At 47.3% G+C, this 27,744-nt stretch overlaps 1 protein-coding gene across 1 annotated transcript in view; it reads right to left on the bottom strand.

Moving 5' to 3' along the window:
- EPHB1 (EPH receptor B1) overlaps positions 1–27,744 on the bottom strand; it is a 471,805-nt gene that overhangs the window by 108,720 nt on the left and 335,341 nt on the right. Inside the window, exon 5 of the mRNA XM_055413290.2 lies at positions 21,124–21,459. Coding sequence (XP_055269265.1) covers positions 21,124–21,459 — 336 coding nt within the window. The remainder of the gene's footprint in view (positions 1–21,123; positions 21,460–27,744) is intronic.

Here is a 27,744-nt window from a genome sequence, read left to right on the forward strand (position 1 = left end):
GACTGAAAGTGGTGGGGATGCTATGGCAGGTCCATTCTTAACTCTTCCGATGGGTGACTTATGCTCAAACACGCCCCACTGGACTTCCCAACACTTCCCTGCAACTCATGTCTCTCTAAGGCTCTTCCCACTCAATTCTTCTTCCTTCCCTCTCTCCTTTGGAGGGATCAGATCTTCATTGTGGTCTGATAGCTCTCCTAGCCTCCTTTGGCCTCCACCCCACTTCCCCAGTAAATCTTTGGTATATCTGGTTTCATCGTGGCATCTGTGAATGGAGGACCTGAACTGACACAGTTCTAAATCCCCCTATCAATTATTCTCTGCCAGCCCTGCTGCATCCCTGGGGACGGGAGGCTCACTGACTCCAGGAGTTGCTGCTACATGCCTGGGTATCTCTCACCAATGTGCACGTCTTCCTTATCCTTATCTGAAATATGTCTTGGAACTTCCCAACGGTCTCGGTTCTGCCAACCGAAGTAATATAGAATGTTCCCTCTTTCACAGAATGGCTTGTCAAATAGCTAAAGAAACTACTTAGGTCTCCCCTGAGTTTTTCCTGCTGAAAAGAATGGCCAGATCCTATGGAAATTTCTCCCATGATATGCTGCCACCTGAGGTGGCTCTCTTCCAAATGGGGCTTGTTATCTAAATCTCTTTAGGCATAAGGCCCTGAGGTGAATCCAATTCTCTCACTGCTGTTTGAACAGCAAAGATTAGAGTAAAACTAATATCTACCATGATCTGTGTACTATACATCTATCCATATGACCATAAGCCTTTGCTTCAAAAACACATACCTGTGATTTGATTTTGAAACCACAGTCAACATAACCTTTAGGTTTCCCCATGGTATGCTCCTCATCTTTTGTCTATAGAGTTGGCTTTTCACTTGGACTACAGGGATTTACATGTACCTTTATGGTGTCGAATTTGGCCTGTTTGTCAAGTAAGTGTAAATAATTTTTGATCCTGAGTCAACTATCACATGCATCTTCTCTTCCTCCCAATTTAGGATCATGGCCCAGATCCACTTAATTAACTATTTAAACAAGTATTTACTGAGTATCTGTCATGTACTAGTAATCATTTTAGGTTCTAGAGAGTCCATAGTGAACAATTTAACATTTTCTGTCTTCACAGAGCTTATTTTCTAGTGGAGGGATTCGGAGACTAGACATAATAAATATATAAATTACAAGGTATGTTAAAAATATCAAGTACAGTGGGGGGAAATGGAGCAGAGGAGAAGGGATACAGAATGCTATAATGTAGGAGGCCAGCTGGGGAGAGGCTGCAATTCTGAATCAGGTGGTCAGCCAGGCATGGCCTGAGGAGCAGGTGTAGGAGCAAGGGATGAAGGAGGGAAGAAAGGGTGGATACTTGGGAAGAGAGCCCATGAGATGGAAATGTCAGGGCAAAGGTTCTGATCTGGGAGCATCCAGGCAACAGTAAAGAGCCAGTGGGACTGGTGCAAAGACAAAGCCACAGATGGTAGGGCCGCAGGGACACTAAAAGAGGACCTTGGCTTCTACTGAGAGAGATGGGGACTCACGAGAAGGTCTTCGAACAGGAGAGTGACATCATGTGAGTTTCACATATTACCCTCTGTTGTGTTGCAAATGGAGTGCAGAGGCTGTGGGAAAGCTGAAAGAACCATCCCAACACAATTGCAATAGTCCCGCTAGAAGATCATGGTGACTTGGACCAGGCTCGGAGTGGTGGAGGCAGTGAGAATGCGGATGGTCAGATTCTGAATATACTTAGACCATCTCAGTGGATGTGGCATGTGGAAGAAACAGAAGAGTCATCATGACTCCAAGGTTTCTGGCTTGGGCAGCTGGGAAGTTTTTGGTGAGATCAGGGAACACACTGGTACAGGCAGTCTGGAAGGAAAGACTAGGCGCTGTCCTTGGGACTTGCTTGCTTTGAGACATCTAGGATGTACCAGACTAGTAGATGGCTGAGGACAGAGCATGAAGAAGAGGTCCAGACTGAAGACATAAATTTGAAGTCACCAGTACATCATATCAAAAGCACCAGAAATGACAGAAATGGCCAAGAGAAGGAGCAGAAGAGGTTATATAGCCTAAGATTCAGGAGATGAGGGAAAGCTGCCAAGGGGCCTGAAAAGAAAGACCAGGGCTCTGGAAGGAGAACCAGAGAGTGTGATCACCTAGAAACCAAGCAGCAGTGTTCCCAGGAGGACAGGATGTGTGAGGTGCCGCTGTTGAGTTACTAAAGTAAAACTAGGCACCAAGTATGGATTTGGCACAGGCTGGATTGTTAATGGTGGGGGCGGGGCGGGAGTGGGGGTTGACTTTGTTTCTCCGACACCTGTGTTCACTGTGGAGCCTCAGGAGAGGATGAAGCTGCTTCAGGGAGAGTGAGGCTGTGTTCTGGAGTTTGTAGAGATGGTCTGGGATCCTGCTGTGTCCACCAGGATGGGTGGGAATGGCCTCTTTGAATCTTCTCCCCACCATCCCAACCCCTGCCCCCACCCACCACACTGAAGGGGCTGCCCTTTCAGTCCTCTGTGGAAACAGGCTCATTTGATATGATGCTACTCATGTCAGGGTCACATAGATTTTCAGGATCCTTCTACCTCAAAAGCTGCATTATGTATTAAAAATTGGAAAGATTTTGGCATTGAAACACGTATGTTGTCATATGTGAAACGAATCACTAGTTCAGGGTCAATGCATGTTATAGAATGCTCGGGGCTGGCATGCGGGGATGACCCAGAGGGAGGATAAAGGGAGGAGGGAGGTGGGAGGGGGGTTCAGGAGGGGGAACTTATGTAAACTCGGGGCGAATTCATGTCAGTGTATGGCAAAACCGACCAATATTGTAAAATAATTTGCCTCCAATAAAAAATAAATTAATTACCAAAAATAAAAAAATAAAAATAAATAAAAATTTTTTAAAAATGGAAAGATTAATCCCAGTGACCTGAGGATTTTGATGGGCTTGGTTCTTTCTTTGCCTCTAATCCCTGGAAAACCATCATTCAAAATTCAGCATATTTGCCACCCATGGTGCCAGGCCCCTGCTCTAACCACTCAGGACAGAAAGACAAGTAAAGTCACAGTCCTGCTTAGAGGTCCTGGTTAGGGTCAAATGGTAAAGAGACTCTCATAGGGAGGGTTGATCCAGACTCAAAGGAGTCAAATCCATGGACAGGACTGCCCCTGTTAGATAGGTGGCAAGGACCTCCTGGTAGCCCTTCAGCAGCACACAGACCCAGGAGAAACTGCCAGAGGGTGACAGCCACCGCAGCCAGCATTTCTCAGATTTATGGTGATGACGCTGTGGTCGCAGACCCCATGGCAGGCTGTTTATCCTCATATAGGTCATTCTAAATGTCTTACCTTTTAATTGAGATGGGATTTTGCACAGGGGAGAAAGTGGGAAAGTATTATTCCACCTCCCTGAAGATCAGGGGCAGCATACATTTGATACTCTGCCATCAGTCATCACCTATGGTGACAACTTCTTTTTCCTTCAAGTGCAAATGCCACCTCTAAATCTAATGTTTTATATTCAAGAAAATCTTCAGACCAAACAAAACTAAAAAAGTGCTCAGATATTCATTCAAATACCAACTGCTTTTAGCAAAAGCAGATGTAAGATAGGAGGGAAAATTAATTCAAAGCAGCAGCCCCTGGAACCCCAAATACAATGGTTTTAACAGTACACCCTGGCCAGCTGTCTTTTCTCATAAACCTGCATCCTCAGATGAAGGGATAGTTTCACTGAATCCTTGAAAGAATTTCTTCTTCGCAAGCACAGAGATCACTTTTGACTAAACTAAACATTCTACAGAGAGAAAGAAATGAAAATTATTAAAATTTAGCAAGTAAGCAAATATAGACCTTTCTTTAGAAAAAGAAAGGACAAAGAATCAATTTAGGGGCTCTTTGGAAAGAAGGTACTGCTCAAGAAAGATGTGTTTGCAGATACAGAAACCAGATTGGTGGTTGGCAAGGGGGAAGAGTGCTGGGCAGGGATGGACCGGGAGTTTGGGATTAGTAGCTATTAATGATTATATATAGGATGGATAAACAACAAGGTCCTACTGTATAACACAAGGAATTATAGTCAATATTTTGTGATAAATCATTATAAAAAAGAATATATATATATATATGCATGAAAGTGAAAGTCGCTCAGTAGTGTCCAGCTCTTTGCAACCCCATGGACTATACAGTCCATGTAATTCTCTAGGCCAGAATACTGGAGTGGATAGCCTTTCTCTTTTCCAGGGGATCTTCCCAACCCAGGAATCGAACCCAGGTCTTCCATATTGCAGGCAAATTCTTTACCAGCTGAGCCACAAGGGAAGCCCAGGAATACTAGAGTGGGTAGCCTATCCCTTCTCCAGGGGATCTTCCTGACCCAGGAATTGAACCAGGGTCTCCTGCATTGCAGGCGGATTCTTTACCAACTGAACTATCAAGGAAGCCATACTGAGTCATTTTGCTGTACAGCAGAAATTAACACAATGCTGTAAATCAACTACACTTCAATACAATTAAATTTTTTTTTTTAAAAAAAGATATGTTTGGCCTAAAGAGACAGTGCTCAAAAAATCCAAATATATTCAAAATTGCCCTGAACTTCTTCTCAGTAAAATAAAGAGGCCAACCCAACAGGAAGCCAGGATCCAAAGAGGAGAGTAGGGAAGCAATGACAAGTGTTCTGTCAGGCACTGAGGAAAGTCTGTGTGAGGGTTCAAACAGAATTAGAACCAGGAGTGTCTGAAAGAGTGTCTAGAGCCAATAATAAAAGGCCCTTTAACTGTGTCAGAAACAGAAAGAGACTTAAACATCATTGGTCCAGGGGCTCAGGGATGGAGAAAATGCAAAGGCAGGTGGGCTGAGTCCTTTGTCTCTGTTGTTGTGAAGGAAGACCTTAGGGAGACCTCCCTCCCAAACTGCTTTTGAAGCAGACAGATCTAAGCTGGCATATCACATTCGGCAGCCAGAGTGCACAAAATGTTCCTGCCTGAACTGACAAATGAGATGTGGATGAATTGCAGGGATGGGATGGTCCCAGTTGCAAGTTATGAAAGAACTCACAGGTGACATGGGGCAAGTGTCAACCCAAATTGGTCATAGGTCACTGCTGGAGGCATCATGGATGGGGCCAGGGGGACTACCTACTAGCCCTCCATTTGTAAAGAAGGGCTCCAACGGAGATTGGAGGGCCTGCACCCCTCTGAGACTCCAGTTGGGTCTTGGGAGGGTGGCATGATTCTGTCTGGAATTTAATAACCCCAAATCTGGACCATGGAGTCTTACTGTGGAGCCTGATTTCCTATCTCGGGTTCTCCTGGACCAAACATTTTATGTTTAAAATATTCCTTGCTTGACCTTTTAGTCGAGTTACAGACTCCAGTCATGTTCAAAGTTTTCTCTTACTCCTTATTTTCTCTATTTGATAGGTGCAGTTTTCTCCCAATGATTAAGCATCTCAGATTCCAAATGAGAGAATAGATAATTCTTTTTCCTAGGACAATTACTAAGTTCTAAAGCATTATCTTTCCTTTTTAAAAATTACTTCCTAATGTCTTCATTGACTTTTATGTCCAAAGAATTCTTCCAGTAGTTATCACCATAATCCATTTGGGGATATAATAAATGATGTTAAAATATTTTATTTAAGATAACCAAAGTACTTATCAGTAGTTTTGAAGAAAAATAATAGCAAAACACACATGCATTTAAAATTAAGCTGATCAACCCTGAATGTTCATTGGAAGGACTGATGCTGAAACGCTCTACTACTTTGGCTACCAGATGCGAAGAGCCAACTCATTGGAAAAGACCCTGCTGCTGGGGAAAGAGGACAGGAGGAGAAGGGGGTGACAGAGGATGAGATGGTTGGATGGCATTATCAACTCAATGGGCATGTGTTTGAGCAAACTCTAGGACAGTGAAGGACAGGGAAGGCTGGCATGCTGCTGTCAATCAGGTCACAAAGAGTCAGACATGACTTAGCAACTGAACAACAAGAATTGGAGTGAGATGGTTGAAGAGGTTATGAAAATATGGAACTTGATTTTCAGAGTTCAGCAAATCTCATCTAAAGGGGAAAATAGCGTTTCTTCTGCAGGTAGAAGACGTGCCAGGGGAAGCCTTGCTGTGAGGCCCTAGAGGGTCACTGCTGAGTCCCCTCTGCTTGGCCTCAGGTAACAAGTTTAGCAAATGTCCTGGAAGACACATGGCCTCTTCAGTTAGGGGTTCTCCTGTCTGAACTTCTCAAGGAGGCCCATGGATAGGAGAGACCATTGCCTCCCTTACAATAACTCATGCTGGGCTGGCTGGTGCAGCTTTCCTCAGTCCTTCCATGAAGAAATGTTTACACGGTGGGTGGCGGTCCTCAGAGTGACCTTTCAGAGTGATACAGCTGCCCCCAGCTGAACAGTGTCCACCTGAGGGTTTATCACCACTTCTACCATCCTGGGCATTGCTGTTTCTAGGACAAACATCCATCATTTGATGAACATTTGGGTTTTTTCCACATTTTGACTATTGTGAATAATGTTGCTAAGAACATTCATGCGTAAGTTTCCGTGTGGACCTATATTTACATTTCTCTTGGGTACACACCAAGGAGCGGAACTGCTGGATCACATGGTAATGTGAACCTCTCTTACTCTTTCTAGAGTAGCATTTCCCAGCTAAATCATCTCTAGACTAATCACCTGCAATCTATACCGTAGACCCCAGCTGTGAGGAAGACAAGGAGGGTCGTAAGGAATGGTAAGGAGCCAAAGTCCCAGCCCAGAGCAGTAGGAGTTAGCAAAAATGCAGACAGGCCATGCTCGGGGCCCTAGAGAAGCTACAGAGAGAAGGGGGCTCCTGTTCTGGCTTTGCCATCTGCCTACTGTGTGGTCATGGGTTAAGGTTACCTAACTTCTTTGGACCTTAAATTCTTCGACTATAAAATAGGAATATTAACCCTGATGTTACGAGGTTTTCAAATGTTCTGAGGATGTGCCCTGTGTGGTCCATTGCTTCTTCCAACTTGATCCAGTCTGCCAACACAGGGGACTTGGCAACCAGCCCAAAGTCTCCTTCTGGGTCCAGCACTGCTCACAGATGCAAATCAATCCCTGGGCATAGGTCCTCAAGGTAAATGTGAAAAGCACAACTCCGTGACAGGCCTTGGGTATTTGTATGATAAATATCTTTGAGGGGATAAATAAACATGTCAACCCAGTCAGAGTGGAGCGATGAATAAGAATGGGCTTAGAGCACAGGAAGGCTAACAGCAGGGTTCCCCGGAGGTTGGTGTGACAAATGCTCCGGAAGAAAGATGGTTTCCTGTAACATCTCAGGATAACCTGCAGTTTTGCTGGGAAGTAATCTAGGAAATAAATGATGGGGTGCCTTGTCCTTGAGGACAAGGAGAGCTTGTGACTGTGGGGAGGGGAGGAAGCAGGACGCACCCCTCCGGTGGTGTGAGTCAGGCCCAGGAGTCATGGAGGGTCCCTTGGCTCTGTGCCCACATTTCTTCAGGACTGGTCACCTGCAATGACTGACACGTAACACCCTGTCCCTGATCCTTGTCTCCCTCTGGGCCTCTTCATATTATAGTACAGCCACATTAACCATCCCAAAGCTCATTTTACCTACTTCCCCTGATGCTCCAAAACATTCATTGGATCCCCACTGGAAAGAGATCTCTAATATTTCACAATGTGGCAGCCTCTGGCCAGTCCAGACTGCCTCCCACTCTTCCATCCAAGGAACCCACCGCTCTCATCTCACTGCTCTGCTCACTGATCCCAGCAGCACTCAGCTTTGGGGATCTCTGCCTGCAGAACTACCCCCTCTGCCCACCTCTCTTCATAACCCCACCAAGGCCCAGATCACGCCACTCACTGCCCTGGCTTAGCTGTGTCAGAGTGTGCCATCCTTCCTCCCAACTCAAAGTCCTTATTTTTAATAACGCTCATTGGACTGTAATTACCACCGTAGGACACAGTGCACTGGGACCTAACTTTCCAGGTGATCAGCTCTGCTCTCCATCACTGGAATAATTTCTTTAGGGCAGAGGTTTTGTTTTTACCCTCTTCGTACTGTGTTAGCACATAACAGATAGTCAGGAAAAGTTTGCCTTTACTGGAATGATCAGGGGCTCTTCTCCAAAGGCACTAGAAGTAAAAGGGGTGAAAATCACAGGTTTAAAGGCCAAATTTGGACAATGACCTTTAAAGGAGAAAGATGTGGGCGGGGAGGTAGAATTGTGGTTCAGACCCAATAGTACTGATGACAAAGAATAATTTGCACACAGAAGAATTGTGCAAGTGATGAACTGTGTGTAGAGGAATCGTGGTTCTTCTGACATCCCTATTTCAGGAGAGAATTTTGTTGAGAAGGTAATGCTTAGATAACAGGTTCCTCTTCTGTTGATGAAAACTCATTTCATTGCACAAATATACTTGAATTTTACATTAGGAAGCCTGACTCATTAAATATTTTTGGTGCAGTAACATTTCTGGTCAAACTAGATTAAACAAATAAGCAATTAGTTTGGAGACTGGGTATGAATACAAAAGCAGAATTCATTATTTTCCTAATTGTTTTTCCCTAATGTGGACACTGGCGTCTTTGCTTTCACTCTGGGCTCTGCCTTGAAATGACCCAGACAATCCGTTCCAATCTCCCTCTGTACCTTGAGTCCCCTGGGGACAGAAGATTGCTCTGGGTGGGTGGCATCACTTCTATGCTGTTGTAGAGTATTACCTGAGTCTCATCATGGGCTCAACCAAGTGTAAGTGGGGGAGAAGGTGATGGCTTGCAGCCTGGGTGTCTGAGTCAGCCCCACATCCACAGGGAGGCACCTCCTTCACTGGTCCATCCACTGAGGGTTTGGTTCTAAGCCAAGGGAGCATGTGACAGTGGTGGTTGGGGCCTGGGGCCTGCTCTAGGGGTGCGGGTTTACAGCAGAGGCCTTTGTTTCTGATAATTACCTCTGAGGTAATTCTCTGAAATTACCAGATAATTCTCTGGTTCTCTCCTGGAATCATTTACCTGCTAGTTCTCAAATGTATTCCCAGATCAGCATCACCTGAGAACTGGGAAAAAATGGGGCATCTTGAGCCCCACCCCAGACCTACTGAATCAGAAACCCTGCAGGTGGAGCCCAACAACCTGTGTTTTAACAAGCCCTCCAGGGGATTCTGGTGCAAGCTTAACTTGAAAACTGTTTGTCTAGAAATCGGAATGTTACATTTTAAAAGGACATCCGGGGTTATTCAGTTTTCTGTCAATTCTTACAATTTATGGCTTACAGCGCCGAGGGAGAGAGAGAAAGCTGACTTCCTTGTCCTGAGCAAACCAGAGCAGAGTCTGAAACAGTGTGGCCCTGCCCTGAGACGGACTCTCTCTCCCCTCCCCATATACTCAAGCTCCTAGCATCTTCAGAACCCGTGGAGGGTGCACAGCATGGGGAGAGTCACATAATTCATGGCTGCAGAGATCAGGGGTTCCACACAGGTGAACGTGCGCAGATTCCTATGCCAGGAGGATGAGACGTCCTAGTGAGTGTGTCCGGGGGCTGCTCTGCCTGCGAGGTCACCCCCTCCTGGCAAGTTCTCTCTCCTGGGAGAAACAGAAGGTGTGCTGGTAAAAGGAAGTGACCTTGAATGCTGTGCCCCATGGCAGCAGGAGGCTGTGAAGGGAAGTGTGAGTGATGGGGGTACTTGCCAGGTGATGTCCGTCCTAGGCAGGGGCCCCAGGGTGGCTTGTAGGGCGGCTGGGGCAGCCGCTCAGCTCCACCTCCCACAGGCCTGTCAGCCTTTGTCCTGTGGGACCAGAGCAATGGTAGCCCTGGTTTGCTGAATGCTTGATCACAGGAGGCACCAAAGAGGCCACAGGGGAGAGCAGCTGACACCCCGGGTGCCCCCTTAATCCCTGATTCTCACCCACACACCTGCAGCAGGGCACTTACCGCCACCACCCAAAGCCTGTCATCACCACACTGACACCAGAGAGGGGAGCCATGCCTGCAGCTGCTGTGACTCTCCTCCCTGGGCCTGGAGGTCAAAGTCTTCTGGCCTCAGGGCCAAGAGGTCCCCTGCAGGCAGGATTCCATGGGCACTGCCCAGCGGTGAGCCGTCCCTACACCCCATCCCCACCATGTTCAGGGCCTCTATCCCCTTAATCTTGACTTCCTGCTTCACCACCCTGCACACCTCTGCCTCGGGCCCTCCAAAATGACTGCTCAAGAACCAGAAAACTCCCCATGGCCTCCACCAGGCTCTTTCCAGAACATTCCCTCCATGTCTTCCTTGGGGAACAGTGGCTCTCCCTGCAGACCCCTCCATCCTGCGGCTTTCCCCAGCATGGGGGGTTACGACTTCATGCCCAGCACACCTCAGGGCCAGGAAGTGGGCCGTGTCCTCCGTGTGCCCCATCCACCTGCACCCTCTGCACAAATGCCCTTGGGCTGGACCGCTGCTGCCGGAGTGATGCTCGTCATCACTCCCTGACTCACTGAAGCCTTGGGCTTCCCTCTCTGTCATCTTCTGTCTGTGCCTCCCCCTCCTGTAGATAATTCCAAGGTCCACCTGAACAGCGCATGCTAGCTCCCCAACCCCCACAACTCCTCCCAATCTGCCCCTTCCTGACATTCACTTGGACCTGGCCTAGCCTGAAGCTGCTCCAATTTCAAAGCCACACATCAAGTATACTTTTTGAATGCAAGCATCCTGCCCCGCTGGGGCAACCTCTGATAACTCCACCCCACCCCACCCCCACACAGCCTTAACTGGATCTGCCTAGCCCTATCCTAATTCGTATCCTGCTTCATCCAGCTCGGGTTCCATTTTGCAGTAGCGTAATTGACAATACTCCCCTAAGCAACAGGCGTGAGTTGCCTTCATCTTTCCATAGCATACAACCAGTAAAACTCAACCTGAGAGAGACCCACTATCCTCTTTCTATAGGGCCTGCTCTGAGCAGCCAGGTACTGCTGAGAGAGCCACACAACAGGGCAAATGGGCAGCTTTGTAAATGGAAGATCACAAACTTCAAATGAGCCTTCAAAATACTTTCTAGAAATGCTGTATTTCTCTGGTCAATTCCATCTCCCTTTCTCTGTAGTGCACTGCCTAACATTTTTCATTCTCCTTCAACCCCAAAGCCTCCTCTCTCATTCTCAGCAACCGAGCTTATCTCCCACCTACAGAGCAAATAGAAGACTGAATGTCCAACTGCATAAATAATACCTCTGCTCGGGCACTCAGAATCTCCACAAGTGACACACGCACTGAACCCAGCCCACCATCCCTGTGCACTTCTGGGAGCCCCTTTGCGTCTCCCACATATTTGCAAATCAGCCCTTCATTCTCCTCCTTTGGTTCCTTTGTTTTCTGTGTAGGAGACCATAGAAAAGCTGCTCATTGAGCCAGACTTCCAGGGCCCTCCCTGGGGAGCCATGGGCTTATGAGAACTCAGCTCCACTGTGTTCCCTCAGGCGGCACCCACTCAGCCTCCTGGAGCCTGTCTCCCTGCTGAGCTGCAGCGCCTCCTCGGAGCCTTGGGCTACCTATTTGAGCCTTGAACCTCAGTGACCCTTCAGGGCCTCCTTCTTTGCCCTCCTTGTCTCCTCCCCCTTCTAGGGCATCAGATGAGCCATCAGATACCAGAAGGCCCTGTCTCCACCCAGCACCCCCAATACCCAGCTCCTCACAAGCTTCCCTCCCCACATGCAAACCCGTTCCTGCAAACAAATGGCAGCGCACTGGGTCAGGAGACGCCACCAAACTGTGAACATTATGTTAGTCCCAAGAGGACTTCCTGGGACACAGGACACTGCATAGCGGTACAGGGATTACTAGAGCCATGAGACCTGGTCTTTTCCCTTAGGAGCCCTGGTCCATCAGGAGAAATACAGTCCATGTGCACAAACAAATCATGCACATCTAAGAACTCATGCGTTGTCCTTACAACTAGTACAGCTCAGATGACAACGCATGCATGTGGGTTTTCTATGGGGCTCACAGGATCATGAATGGGTGCTTGTTCCCCTGAGCTTTTCTGGATACAGAAAGCATTTGTTCTGTCCAGAAAAAAGACAGAAAGGAAGAAACACAAGCACATATTTAAATTTCCAGGGCTCAATACTACAGCTGATGTTGCCCTGCAGCTCAGCTCTCAGAGGAGACTGAGCCCCAGGCCTGGGATGCTGGCAAAAAGTGTCCCTTGCACAAGAAAAAATCTGGGGTCCAGCACTGCCTTTATTTACCCAGAATACTTAATGTGTCTTTTTTCCCCATCTTTCATATCCGCTCAGAGAAGATGTTAATTTTCTGAAATTAAACACTTAGCTTGATTACTGTTTTGTTAATTGCTGCATTCAAAAACCCCTGGTGCTTCTGCCTGTTTAACATGGATAGTGCTGTGAAAATGATAGGCACGGAGCTGGCGTGCAGGTGGACAGACAGCAGCCCTGGAATGCCACCCTGACATCCCTGCTGGTTCCTGCTGGAGCAGCTGGGGCCCTGGCTGTGTGGGAGGGGGCAGTCCAACCCCCCAGCATGGCTGAGTGTCTCCTACACTGGGCCATGTTTTGGAAGAACATTGCACCCAGGAAGTCCAGGTCTCTGCAACATCTGGGAGAATGTGGGGTCTCAACTGCAATCACAGTGCCTGCCCAGAGATGCCGAGGAAGGAAAGACCACAGAGAGAATGTAAGCTACACCATTTGTTGATGTCTGAGATGAATTTAAGAATGACTGAGGCATCCATTCATACACTCATTTGATAATTTATTCATTCATTCAATGGACATTTCTCAAATGCTATTATTTCAGGCACCTAGCTAAACATGGGGGAATCATAGCCACACAGATGGATATAGACCTGACTCTCCTGGAGATGACAGTCTGTTCATGGAACTGACACTTGCCAGAGGAGCAAGGAACAGGCTCATTTGCCTGGGCCATCCCCCTTGCCTGGGCTACAAAGTAGACAGAAACTATCTCCTGAGCCAACTGGAGGCTCCCTCTGTAAAGAGGGGGAAAACACTCTTATTTGGGCTTTGAACAGGGGAGGTACTTACTACAGTTCACTGCCAGCAATCTCCTTTTCACCTAACAAGCTCTGTACCTAGAGTGCTTGGCCCAAGAGCTCGTAAAATGAGCAAATAGGTCCCCAGGGCCCCTGGGGCCCTCCAGTCATCCTCAGAGCAACGCAGCTGTTCTCAAGCTGTTAGCAGCATCCCTAGGCATTGCTCAGGACTGGAACAGGGAGCATACCTATGCCCAACCACCGAGTGGCCCAGCATGTGAAATCTGTCCACAAGAAGTTCCAACTGGTCGGATAATGGATAATGTAATATCCCACCCAGTACTGTCTCTGTGTTGGCTTCCCAGATGGCGCTAGTGGTAAAGAATCTACCTACCAATGCTGGAGACACAAGACATGCGGATTTGATTCCTAGGTCGGGAAGAGCCCCTGAAGAAGGAAATGGCACCCCACACCAGTATTCTTGCCTGGAGAATACCATGGACAGAGGAGCCTGGCGGGATACAGTCCCTGGGGCTACAGAGTCAGACACAACCAAGCAACTTAGTGAGTGTGGCAACAGCCTCCCCAGATTGAAAGCTCTTGAGCAGCAGCATGTGATCACATCCTAACTTTCACAAAGTGTGAGTTGGCACTTCAGCAGGCTGTGGAACCCAGAGCCCAGCTGAGATCCCCCTTGGTGCCCTTCTGGGCCTCTGAGCCCAGTTTCAATGAATGCTGGGGACCAGAACATGAGCTCCCCAAGACACAGACTCTAGTCTCTGCTGTTTGTTCCTGTGTTCTTCATGCCTGGAACCATGAATGACACACAGAAGACCTCAATAAATATTTGTCGAGTCAGTGAATGAGAGCCCCTAGAAGCAGAAGACAAGCAATCGGCAAGTGGAAGGCAATCGCAAAGACTGTGGTGAGCACATTTCCAAAGTTAACATGCTTAAACAAACAAACAAATCCCCCTCTGAATGTGGTTGAATCTCACTATGTTCCTTTGAGAGCACTGGGGCTCCTGGTAATACCCTATGATTACTCCCTTACATTTTCCCTCTAGGATCTATAGGGGAGGAATGACCTGGGAGGATCACTTGCCCACCTGTGGATCACCAGGACATATTACGATCACTACACGTCAACCAAACATATGTCATATGCAGGGACTAAAGAAGCGTGGCAAATATTTATCAAGACTTTGTGCCTAGTGCTGTGTGGTCCTTCTCTCATGGAGCTGGGGTAGGGTGGGAAGTCTGATTCTCTGCAGAGGTCACCATCTAGTGCAGAACCTAAGGCTGCCAATAGTGGAAGCCCATGACTTTGGTCAAGGGCAATGCTACATGCTGACCTGCTCAGCTCAAAAGACAAGAAACCCTATTTGCTAATGGCAGGACCTCTCTGAGGCTGCTTGGAAGTTTCTTCTCAATACCAGGGCTTCAGAAACAATAAAAACAACCTTTTTATGATAAGAAAGCAATGAAATGAACTATGAAATTGAATTGAGAACAGTGAAATGTTCATTGACTTTAGGTTTTTAAATAACTTTTCCTTATTAACCTCAGTGAAAGTTTTCCTTAAAGTCATTCCCATCTTTTTGAAGTTCCAACTCAATCTTCTCTCTGCTCTGGAGCAAATTTCACCTGCTAATTTCCAATGAGACCAGCCCTTAAAAACAGACTAGATTCACCATATGGATCGTAACACTCTAAATTTTCACAGGCAGCAGTGTAATATTGTTTTAATATTTAATTTTGAGATTTACATAATATCTTTCCTCCAAAGAGCTCAATATATTGCAATATCATAAAATTCCTTTTCATATTCAAAGATTATTCTTTATGCATGCAAATACTATATTTAACCAAGGAATAATGCAAATTAGGTGATGTGTTCAGAGGAATTGGTGGGCTGGGTAATTCATGTGTGGGAAAAGTAGCATCTCTGAGTGAATTTAATTGTTTGGGAACTTCAAAAATGCCTTAAAATGGACAAACTAGGGGCTTGTGGCAATTGACAGAGTGGTATAGAATTTTTTAAATAAAATTAAGTAACGGCTTGTGTCTGTGTTGCAGGCTCAGGGGATATGTTAGTATTTTACATGCAGTCAGCACAGCAGGCCATATATGAACTGTGTGTAATATAAATGTCAGATAGGAATGCTGCTGATGCGTAGTGCAAGGGAAAAGTGCTGCTTCTCCAAACACAATAAGGAGAGACAGTCGGTCTCCTCAGAGTCACAGAAGGAGCCTGTTCTGGGTACACACATCCCATTCCATCTTCACCCTCTCCATTAACCCCCTGGGACACAGATTTCCCTGCTCTCCTTTCTGGTACTTAACTCCTTTCGTGAAGAATGGCCACACTGACATCTGTCATTTATCTTATCTAGATGACATCAGTCCCAAACAAAGGGACTCGGGGCTTTGGAAAGAGAAGGACTGGGGAAAAAGGCTCAGCAAATTGCTGTCTGGCTCAGGATACAGTCTCAGAAATGAGGCTCATCTCCCAGTCCATCACACGGTTTGCAAAGTGATTTTCTATCCCCTGTGTCATTTGCTCATCACCCAGCACTAGGAAGCACGTGTCATTACTCCCATCTTACTGGGGAGAAAGGAGGGATTGTGGCAATTCAATGGATTTGCGTGAGTCACGTGAGGAGCAGAGAGAGGGACCAAGCCCCGGGCTCCGCACCCACTGCACAGCCACCACCATGAGCCCAGGAATCAGGGAAGGTGACTGCCCCGTGGTGGGATGAGATGGTACATCACAGCACACTAACCATTTAGGCCTGGGTAGATCAGATTCGGAGAAGGCAATGGCAAGCCACTCCAGTACTCTTGCCTAGAAAATCACATGGACAGAGGAGCCTGGTGGGCTGCAGTCCATGGGGTCACTACTAGTTGGACACGACTGAGTGACTTCACTTTCACTTTTTACTTTCACACATTGGAGAAGGAAATGGCAACCCACTCCAGTGTTCTTGCCTGGAGAATCCCAGGGACGGGGGAGCCTGGTGGGCTGCCGTCTATGGGGTCGCAGAGAGTCGGACACGACTGAAGTGACTTAGCAGATCAGATTAGCTCTTTGAGTCGATGGGCAAGTCACAGCCAAAAAGTCAAATCCAGAATTGGATTTGTTTGCCTCTCAAGTGGTTTAAGATTTTCTAGTTATTTGTCAACATTTTTAATCTGAATTTTCAGTTTCTAGGATCTGGCAGCAGTGGGTATGGCACCACTTGCTGGAGCTGAGTAGGGGCTGCTCCTTTCTCCCCGTCAGTTCTCTGTGATCCCCACCACTCCCTCCTGTCTGGCCCTGGGTGGCTCCTCTCCATTACCTGCCTGGCCTCACGGGTCTTTGAGTGTGCCCTCTCTGGCTTAGATGCTCCCAAATTTACTGACTTTATTTTACCACACTACAAGTTGATTTTATGGATGTGCTGCTCTGGTTTGTCTTATTTTTTCCAACATTTCCTCCAAGGTCCTCATTCCCAACTCTGACACTCTGAGTCTAGTTGGCAGAAAATATAAGTAAAGTTTGTCATTCACTTTAATTCTGCCTGACAGCTGGATGATCCAGCCATCACTCTGAACCTGGGGCCAGGTGCCAGAGAGTGACTGCAGAAGTTAGTGGTGATAACAACCTCTCTGCAGATCGCTGGGCCACTGCAAGAGAGTTCCACCTGATCTGGTCTATTTTAAACTCAAGGCAGCTGTATTCAGTGCAAGGCTGTATCCCTAAAGACCTCACATAAATCTAAGCTTGCATAATTCATGACCAACCCTGACCAAAGATGATGGACATTTTTTTGACAGCTAAAGTGGCCCAGCTATGTGGCAATAGCTTAGAGGGAGCTTACAACTTACACGGCTCACCATAATGTGATTTTTGATTTGTCTGAGGATAAAATGGCTACAAACCTGAGTATGAAACCCAGAAACATCATTTGCTGTCTGTGAGAGGCTGAGCAAATTTCAAAAGCACTCTGAACCCAGTTTCTTCATCTGACCCACCTCATTTTTATAAAGAACTTGATAGGGACTTGGCACATTGGAGTTGCTAAAAAATGGTAGTTCTCTGTCACTGTTTATGAGCTGGATGAGGATCCTACCCTGATCCTCTCCAAGTAATTCAAGATCCTCGAGTGTGTACTTGACTGGGGTCATCACAGGAGGAGATGGAGGCTCTCTGGATCTCAGGATTCAACAGACCCTTTGGTGTCCCCAGTCATTCTTGTTTCTGATGGAAGAGCTATTAATATATCTAATATGTACCCAATGGACCAAAGTATAACTACAAAATCTCCTTAGATCACAACCATAGGATCAGGAGAAGTGTACTGGTGACTTTCTCAGATAGAATGATGCCAACCATAACCCTTTTTGTCAGGTACAAAAAAAATCAGCTAAGATGAGCTGTCTGCCTCCATTGGGTAGGGCTTATAAGAGTGACACAACGTAGCATCAATGCAGCATACCTGGGAAGCCCCAGGAAAGAACAGCATGACAAACCCTGACTCTGTTGGAGAGTGAGAATGGCTCACCCATCCACCTGCGGCCCATAGCTCCTAAACAAAGGAGGAACCACCCCAGAGGAGTGCACAGTATCCAAAAACAGATGATGATGTTCAGATCAAGTCCAAAACACTCGCAGCCAACTTGTCCAAACTCTTCCCTCATGTGACCCAAACATCCATTGTCAGGATCCAACTCACCTTGCAAACGATTTGCACCCCTTGACAATTGCACGCCTATCTCACATCTCCATCCAGAGGCAGGGGGAAGACTTTAATGGTTCAGTGTCACAGAAAAAACTGTGGAAGGCAACCAGGTTGCACACTGAGGTCCCCTCCCCTCAGCAGGATGGCATTGTCTGGCTCTGGGTAACCCCTCTGTGCCTGTAAGCTGTGACATGGGGAGCCCAGAGGCACCATCCACCTGTCCGGGCAGGAAACTGAAGGCAGAGGCAGGATGGATGGCCTGCTGACCCTTCTTCCAATCCTAGATTCCTCAAGCCATTTGAAGTCTCTGTTTCCTTATTGGAAACACTGGGAACAATAACACACAAGCCACAGAGTAATTATGAAGATCAAATGAGTCCACGTATTCCAAAACTGTCAACTCAAAAGAGACATTAACATGAATAATAACTATTACTCACCTACTCCTTAATCAGGACCCATTTAGTAGTCTTCCGTCATTTCAGTTCAGGCTGTTCCAGGAAGGGAACAGATGCTCAACAAACACTTTAGCGGTTGACTTAGTGATTGATTCCAGGACTACTCCTGGTCAAATTCTTTACCTGCCATCTATCTGAAAGTGAAAGTGTTAGTTGCTCAGTTGTGTCCAACTCTTTGCAACCCCATGGACTGTAACCCATGAGGCTCCTCTGTTCATAGAATTCTCCAGGCAAGACTACTGGAGTGGGTAGCCCTTCTCCCAACCTTCATCCCAACCCAGGGATTGAACCCAGCTCTCCTGTAGATTCTTTACTATCTAAGCCATCACTCATGACCCAAACAGTAGGAGAGATGTGGCCACAGGTACTGATAAGGGGTCACAACACACCCAGAGATGAGGACAGGGAGGCTGAACCGGATCTTGCCAGAGTGGAAGAGCTCTGGGGTGCCCTGGAAAGGCAACAGAAATGTTATGACTTCTTGGTGATACAGGGGTTCATCTACCTCATCCCTTAACAGATCTGAGTGAGTCACTAGGAATCTTTTGATGGTATTAGTCTCTCTTTCATCTTTTATAAAATCTGGAGCTTCCATTCATGTTCTTAAAGTCCTCTTGCAGAGGTACAGGCTCAAGTGTTTATTTTGAAAGTTCTCATCTTTTTAGACAAACTATCTTTTGGTTGAAAATAATTTGCATTCACGTGTGGATTCACCAAAGCAGCACACTGTTCCTCAACACATTGCTTCTTATCCTGTGGATAAGAAATCACTGGTTAACCTGATCTTTATTTTAGAATAACCATATGCCATGAAGAAGCAGTTGCAGCTTTACCTCATCAACCATAAACTTTCTGACACCCTAATTCCAGAATTCCCAAAGAGAAGTCATTGACTGGATGGTGACAGTGGTTCTAGGACTACAAATTCAGGAAAAGTTAAGAATAAAGGGCCCATCAGAGGGGGAACAAAGGACATGAGAAATGCTTCTGGAAGGGCCAATGGGTGAGGATAAAAATAAATATTTTGAACATTGGTAATGCGGGGTCCCTTGTAGAAGCCCTGGTCTCTTGGCCCCATACAGCCTGGGAAGGTGCAGATGGCAAGACAAGCAGATGGGCAGGTTCGGGAATAGCAGAGTAAGGGAAGGGAGGGGCAGAAATCAAAGCAAACCAATATAAGTGGCAGGTTTGTTCACACATGCTTAGAGAGAGAAAAGACAGCCAAGCCCAGCGTAACATGACAGCCTGGCAGGATTATTATTCCCAGAAGCCGGGACACTAAAATATTTCAGCCAGTTTTCTGCCTTAAACTCTCCAAGGGAAATACTGCTAACAAAGGCTGCCCATGTTACGTGCTCATCATGATGCAGAAATTACCATTTCCTTCTCTTTGGGTAAGACAGGCTGTCACAACCTTTGTCTCCATGGCACTGGGGCTGTGGTCACCAGCTGGAGGCTTCCACACTTCCACTCTTATTTTCTCACTACACACGTATGCATGTAAACACGTGACCACACGCATACATACAAACACTCACACACGAACACACACATGCTCTCAGCAACAACGCAGCCATCTGGACAACCATGCTCTCTGATGACACCTTTTTTTCTTCTCCGTTCTGACAGCTTAAACCCAAGAATCATCTGCCATCAAAGATGCCTGGTATTAAAAGAGGCAGAACGAGTCTCAGAACTGGGGGGAGGGGGCGATGAGGAGTGGGACAGGATGGAGAAAGATAGAAGAGGTCAAGAATCGGGAGCTACATGGAAGGAGAGAAAGCTCAGCTCCTGCTATTCCACTAACAAGCTGTCCTTTTAGAATTTGCTGATTGAGAAAAATCCGTAATTCCAAGTAAGATCATGGTCCACTGCCTATGGTTCTCATCATTGTCTGTAAGAGGTGATCTCAACGTCCCCTTTGCAGCCTTGAACCTTCCCCCCGGGGGGACATTGCTCGTTTCTCTCTATTTCCTTTGGTGTTCACTGCATGAGTGCAGCATATGATGCTTGGGATACACCACCTTGCAGCTCTGCACTTTGTGTCTACGCCCTGGAAATTTTTCAGTTAATGAGTTTCGTGGGAGGAACAATAGTGTCCAAGTGCCATTGTCTCCCTCACAGCGTCTGATCCACAGCTTGGCACACGGTAGATGCTGAACAACTGTCTCAATCATGAGGGAATAAATAAACAAATGAGTGAGTACATGAATGGACTGATTCAATGGATTTTAAAACAATGGATTGTTGCAAGAGGCGTGAAACGTAATAAAAGGGAAAGGTCAGGAGAGCAAAAGACACGGAAATAGAGAAGAGAAGAAAATGGGTTCTGAGCTACGCGGTCCAGGGACGCGCTGGCCATCAGGATCGATCTATTGTAAACTGTCTGCAGTCTCTATAACAGTGGAGCTTTCATCTCAGCACGCTGGAAAGGAGAGTGCGTTCTTGAATTACACGGGTTTAACTGAAAAATAATCTATGAAGGCAATACTGACAAGATATCCGGGAAGCTACTTTCATTGGATTTTCTAAGAAAGCAACACTGGCGTTCTCAAGATCATACAGTGCTTCTGCCCATCCACCCACCTACCCATCCACCCATCTGTCCATCCATCCTTCCAAGGATGTTCCTTGAGCCCTAGCTGAATGTGCAGAGCACTGGGTCCTCTGCTGGCCTGAACATACATCTTTGCTTTTGTACCAGGCGCAGGAAAATCCCTCAGAATCCAGTTCACTCTCAGAGGTGAAACCCTACCTCTCCACGGTCTCAAATGCCCATTACCTGATACCGTCACTCCTGGGAGGAGGCCTGAGGGCAGACTAACGGGTTGGGTGTAGCTGCAGCTTTGTTCCTGCACAGAGGTGGCAAAGTGTCAGCCCCCCAGACAGACAAAAGCAGCACAGACACCTCCAGGCTTACCAGCTTGGTTTGTGGTGATGTTGACAGAGACGTGCTGTGGGGGAAAGGGACTCTTGCTGGAGACCCCATTGACAGCCTGGATGTCAAAGGTATACGGCGTATGGGCCCACAGGCTGCTGATGGAGACGCGGCACTCAGTCAGGCCCAGCTGCCTGGGCACGAACTCCACGTTGTCGTCACAGCGGGAGCAGCTCCGGCGGTCTGCCCGGCACTTCTTACAGATGATGTTGTAGGTCACGTCATCCCGCCCACCCGTCTCCCGAGGAGGGTGCCACTCCAGAATGATGGATGTCTCATTGACGATGGAGATGACATTGCGGGGACCTGATGGGACACCTGTAGGGAGACAAAGAAAGGCCCAGTGAGGTTGGGTGAAAGCTTGGCCAGCTTCTCTCCATCCCTCTTTGGCGTGATCCCACCCTCCTCACATACGTACATCCCCTCTCCTCCCTCAACTCTAAACAACCATGTCCCAATCCTTTCTGAGAAAAAATGACAGATGGAGATGACAACCTGTTGCCAGCTCCCCTTTGAGTCATCCCAGTGAGGCTTTCCTTCTTGGAATCATGTCTGCCAAGGGAGAGGAGGATGGAGGTCTTGAATACAAGCCCTTTCGTTCTCAGGACTAAGCTGCATCCTCCAGGCATCAATGACATGTATGTATATTGGACTCTTATTGGATTCCATGTCTCTTCTTAACTTGTGGAGAACTCAAGGGTTGGAGGACAGGAGTGACCTTTCCTGCTGCTGCTGCTAAGTCACTTCAGTCGTGCCCGACTCTGTGTGACCCCATAGACAGAAGCCCACCAGGCTGCCCTGTCCCTGGGATTCTCCAGGCAAGAACACTGGAGTGGGTTGCCATTTCCTTCTCCAATGTGTGAAAGCGAAAAGTGAAAGTAAAGTCGCTCAGTCGTGTCCGACCCTTAGCGACCCCACGGACTGCAGCCTACCAGGCTCCTCCATCCATGGGATTTTCTAGGCAAGAGTACTGGAGTGGCTTGCCATTGCCTTCTCCAGTGACCTCTCCTAGGACTCAACATATTCAGGCATCTTGCATACAGTCTCACACAACCTGGGATCTATGTGGTATGTGCATGGCCTGTTTCTCTCCAGGATGGGCTTCCAGAACACCTGGAGAAATGAATATTCACATTGTACAAGCTTTGGTGCACGAAGACATGTTGGGTAGGAGATTCACACAGCCACTATTTCTTACCCCCTGATACAAGAAGAGCATAGGGGTTTGTCCCAGACACTCTGCTAGCTACCAGAGCTGGTCTTAAGCTGATATGGCACTCCAAACATTGGTGGTCAGATCTATTCATGGAAAACAAGAGATCTGAACAGACCATCTCTCCTACAAACCAGTCAGGCTCACTGGGACTCAAGGAGGGCAGCCTCTTTCCTCCAGACAGTTCCGTCCATGGTGGCTGTTCACAGACCTACAAAGACTGAGATGCCTTGTTGCAAAACTCTAGAGAGCTTGGTCCCCAGTAGGAGGGCAGACTGCTGCTAAATTCATGGCTGTAGTCCTGAGCATTTTGAGATCCAGTTGGAGAATCTCCTGCCCAAGAATAGAATGGATCACAGCCTCTGGTTCCCAGGATGGGTTCTGTTTATCCTCAGTATCCACCTGATGGAAACAGACTCTGCCTGGAAGCCTCTCTTCTGAATGGCAGGCCTGCGGGAGCCACTGATCTGGATAGTAATGCATTAAGAATTCACGCACGTGACTGTCGCCAGCTGAACGGAGACATGTGTAAAGCGGTTCATGCTGGAGACAGGAATCAAATGCCAACACACAGAATGAGGGAATAACAACAAGGTCGGGGGGCACCAGGGAAGGATTCTGTGTTGAATCAGTCAACAGCAAGCAGAGAGAGCAGAAAGCAAATATTAAATCGGGTTCTATTAAAACATGAAAGAAAATCAGTACTGTACTATATAAAGCCCATTAGACCTGAGCTAAAGCATAGTTCTCATGCATGCTTGTGACAGGGCGGGATTCACGAAGCATTTCTACTGAGGTCTTGTAAATAGCATTCAGGAATTCCCCACCCATCTGACCAGGGATAAACACCCATCTCTTTTGGAATCAGTGCACAGCTAGTACTGGGCAGGCATTGGGGATCGCCCTAGGTGGACTTCTATTGGGCATGGCCAGCCTTGTCTCACACCACATTCATCATTAACGTCCATATTGGCCAGTGCCTGTCTTAGACATGTCTGTTTGCTCGGACGGATGAGACTCAGGCCACAAGCTCCCCATGGTGAATGCCATCGCTGTCTGACTCATTGTCACAGCAGACAGCCGAGCCTCAGCCACAGGCCACTGTTTCTCATAGTCATAAAAATTACATTCACCAAGCACTTGTTTCACGCCAGGCATGCGGTAAATCCTTTAACCATATTATCTTGCTGCATCCTGTGGCATCCTCTGGTTATCACTCAGAAAGCAGCCTTGGGCGGAGGGGCAGAGACAGTACTGTCAGGGAAAGTGACCATTCACCCCTCCCATCCTTTGGAGACGCCCCCCCCAACCCCCATTCCAGTTACCTCCTCTTGTCCTTAAACTTCAACTTCATCCTCTCCCCGACTCTACTTTCTCCACTTAAATTTGCATAATTCATTGCCATTTAAAACCCAAACACTGTCACCTGGCATATCTTTCTGTATGTTGAATGTCCTCTCTTCACTCTCCAGCCAAGCACCCCCACAGTGGAGTCACACATCAGACAAGCTATCCTCTCTCCCTGCTCAACCACCTGTGGTCTGGTATCTCTCCCAGTCCTCTGTCATGCCTGCCTTTTTTTTTTTTGGACAGGGCCTGGGTGGTGTGGAGGGTTCCCTACTTGACAAATCCAGAGAATTTGGTCCTTACCTTCCTAACATACTGTGTGGTCACTGGCCAGAACATGGGGACCCAACACACAGTTCGTCAGCGGCATCTTCTCTCCTCGGATCTTTTCTTTCCTCTGTATCTCTATCACCTCACAAAAATGGGCTCCACCAATTTCCCTTCCCTAAAGCAAAGCCTCTAATCAATCCTTCAACATCGCTTTCCATCTCTCCCATCTATTCTCATCCACCAGGGTGTGAGTTTCAAAATATACATGGGATCATATCATTCTCTGCTCAAACACCAGTCATTTAAAAGTTTACCCTCCTTTCCATGTCCTTCAAGTCCCCATATGGACTTGCTGCTCTTGATTTCATCTCTTGGTCATATTGTGACCAACAGGACGTTCCCACCATGTCCTGTGCATGCTGAACTTGCCTCACATCCCTAAGCCTCTGCACTGCATTCTCTCCTTTGTCTGGAATTCTTCTCCTTCTATCTACTTGAGGAACTCTTGCTCACCCTTCCAGATCCAGCACATTTCACTAGGAGACTTCCCTGATGCCCACAGTCATGCACATCCCCTCTGGCTTCCATAAGCCCGTTTCTGGCTGTGTAACTCAGAATCGTATGGAGGTGAGAGTTGGACCATGAAGAAGGCTGAGTGTTGAAGAATTGATGCTTTTGAACTGTGGTGTTGGAGAAGACTCTTGAGAGTCCCTTGGACTGCAAGGAGATCCAACCAGTGAATCCTAAAGGAAATCAACCCGGAATGCTCATTGGAAGAACTGATGCTGAAACTGAAGCTCCAATACTTTGGCCACCTGATGTGAACAGCCAGTTCACTGGAAAAGACCCTGATTCTGGGAAAGATTGAAGGCAAAAGGAGAAGGAGGAGGCAGAAGATGAGATGGTTGGATGGCATCACCAATGCAATGGACGTGAACTTGGACAAATTCCAGGAGATGGTGAGGTACAGGGGAGCCTGGCATGCTGCAGTCCACGGGGTTGCAAAGAGTCAGACATGATTTAGCAACTGAACAACAACAACTCAGAATCCACCATCACACTGCGATGGGCTCATCCTCTGCATCCTCACCACACTATGGCCTCCTGGTGAGCAGGGGCTGTTAGCTGGTTTGTCTCCATGATTCCCACGTCCACCACTCTGCCTGCGGGAGGCCCCATTCTACCAGTTTTCGACCTCTGCTCAGTGTGCAAAGCTGTAGGTCACACATGTGCACCCCTGTCTAGCATGAGACAGATGCCCTGCGGTGGGGCTGAGAGAAGATGCAGGAGCAGTGAGGACCCTGTTGGGCCCCTGAGTGGTACAGTGAAGTGCAAGTCGCTCAGTCGTGTCTGACTCTTTGCGACCCCATGGACTATACAGTCCTTGAATTCTCTAGGCCAGAATACTGGAGTGGGTAGCCTTTCCCTTCTCCAGGGGATCTTCCTGACCCAGGAATTGAACCGGGGTCTCCTGCATTGCAGGCAGATTCTTTACCAGCTGAGCCACAAGGGAAGCCCAAGTGGTAGAAGTTTTGGTTAAACATAAGTGGCAGAAGAGAAACTGAACCATCCCTGATCCATCTGTGTCCCTGGGAGCTGAGTAGACCCACGCTGGTTGATACTTTTCCCATGTCTGTTCATTTGCTTCCCATTCAAGAAGAAAAGCAGTGGGTTTCCGTGAATGATGAATTTTTCATGTTTATTTAAAACAGCCTTTATATGAAGCAAGCACGTCTCATCCGTGGCTGCGCTCCAGGGTACATGCATCTGTGGGCCATGAACGGGGATCTCTGGGAGCCATGGTTGCTGAGTCCAGGGCTATATAAATCTGAATCCTTTCCTTCCAAGATCAGGAGCAGACTTTAATGGCCCTCCCTGGAGAGCAGACTCAGACAGCCAGGAGACCCTGAACACCTATCGTGTCTCAGAAGCCAGCATGGTGCCTGGGTTCACAGCATACCCTTGCGGAGGTGGCCCAGGTCTGGGCCACAAACAACTACTAGAACCCATTCATTATTTATTTGTTTACTCACTCACTCTTTAAATAAATACTCCTGCAGTATTGTGGGCACTTGGGAGATAGGATAAAGCAAACCAGATGAGTTTCTGCTCCCATGGAGTTTCCATGGTGGGGGAGGGGGGACGGGGAGGGGAAGTGACAGAAAAGAATAGAGAAATAAAGAGATAAAGGACATAGAGATAAAGGAGATGAATCCAGCTAACAATAAGTGCCAGGAAATAAAGCTGCCCCTAGGCTCGGATTGCCTCCCTGCAATGCTTAGCTCCTGACCCTTTTCCTATGAGGTCCCTTGCAGGACAGGCAAGCCAGGCTCAGTGTCTAGGCACCTAAAACAATGATGGTTCCCAAGTCCTGCATTGTTCTGATGACAAGGATGCATTTCTGCAAGTAGGCAGCTTGGATCTTCCTGTGTCTGGACAAAGAGTCTGACCACAACGGAGTTGGCCTCCAAATAAATCTTCCTAAGGGAAGTGTGAGGGCCACTTCCTACTCATCTAGGCTGTAGCTCCGTGTTTGGGGTCCTCCCCCTGCAGAGAGGATTTGTCTAGCATCAGGTCCCCAACAACATCCTTAGGAAGGAGGCCAACGGAGACCAGCAAAAAAAAAACAACTTTAAAAGGGGGAGTGGAGAGGGAACCAGAGAGAGAAGAAAATTTGCTTTATCCGTCCTCAGAAGCCCTCAGGAAGTGCTCTGGCAGGGCTCAGAGCCAGGGTCTCCTTGTCTAAGCTCCCTGCTCTCTCGTCCGCGTCCTCGTTTTTCTTAATTACATACAGACAGGCTTTTTGAAGCCTCTCTGATCTGTTGCCACGGTTACTACTGATGAAAGCTTCCTGCTAAAAGGGCTAGGAAAACTCAGTCCTTTTAAAGGATGGGAAAACTGCTGAGCTGTGATTCTCTGGGTGGGAGGAACACGCAGATTCTGTGGGGATGGGTCTCCAGGGTCTTCCAGGATGTGCCTGAGAGGTTAGCTCAGCCCACATGAAGCATGGATGGCACTGGGGATTCAGAAAGTTAGGCAGAATTTATTCTTCTAGAGCCATGAGCTACCCCAAGTGTTGTCACACAGATGGAATCTCCTGCTTCTTGATGTGTTTTGGGCCAGATGATTTTTTTTTTAAAGAATTGAGAGACAGAGTGGGTGGGAAAGAGTAGGTGAGTTTATTTGTATAAAGCTGGAAATAAGAGCACTCTTGAGTAATCAGAGGGGAAATATGCTTAAGACAGGTAAGCCTCAAAATCCAATTTTATCAGGAATCTTAAAAAAGCCAACATCTAGTTTCAGAATTTAGATGTGAATTTCTGGCTGGTCCAAAGTACAGAGCAGGCAACGTCCAGCTAACTGTGCATTGCTGTTGCCAGGGTTGGGGTCCTTGTATCCCTCACCATGGAGAGCAGGTGAAGATGACAATCACAGGAAGGCGATGTACTCCTGGAAGCCCCCTTGTGCAGGCTGGAATTGGACTCCTCTGCCAGAGATGAGGTCCTCCCTTGTTTGTGAATGACCCCTTGAAGAATCTGATGAAAGCAACAAAGCTTTTCCTGAGAAAAATGAACATGTACTTAAACATATATGCGTGTTTTCAGAGACTCTGAGGGATCTCTGAAACCAACCAACAAACCTCTTAAATGTTTTCAGCAACAAAATTTTAAAAAATATTCTCTTGTTGGCAAAGCTTAGGAACATGAACTTCTAAGCTTTAATTTTCTCATCTGAAAAATGGTAGCTTTAATTTTCTCATCTGAAAAATGGTA

Source organism: Moschus berezovskii, chromosome 1, assembly GCF_049115385.1.
Source record: "Moschus berezovskii isolate FMDL1 chromosome 1, NW_MosBer_1.0, whole genome shotgun sequence".
Taxonomy (NCBI): domain Eukaryota; kingdom Metazoa; phylum Chordata; class Mammalia; order Artiodactyla; family Moschidae; genus Moschus; species Moschus berezovskii.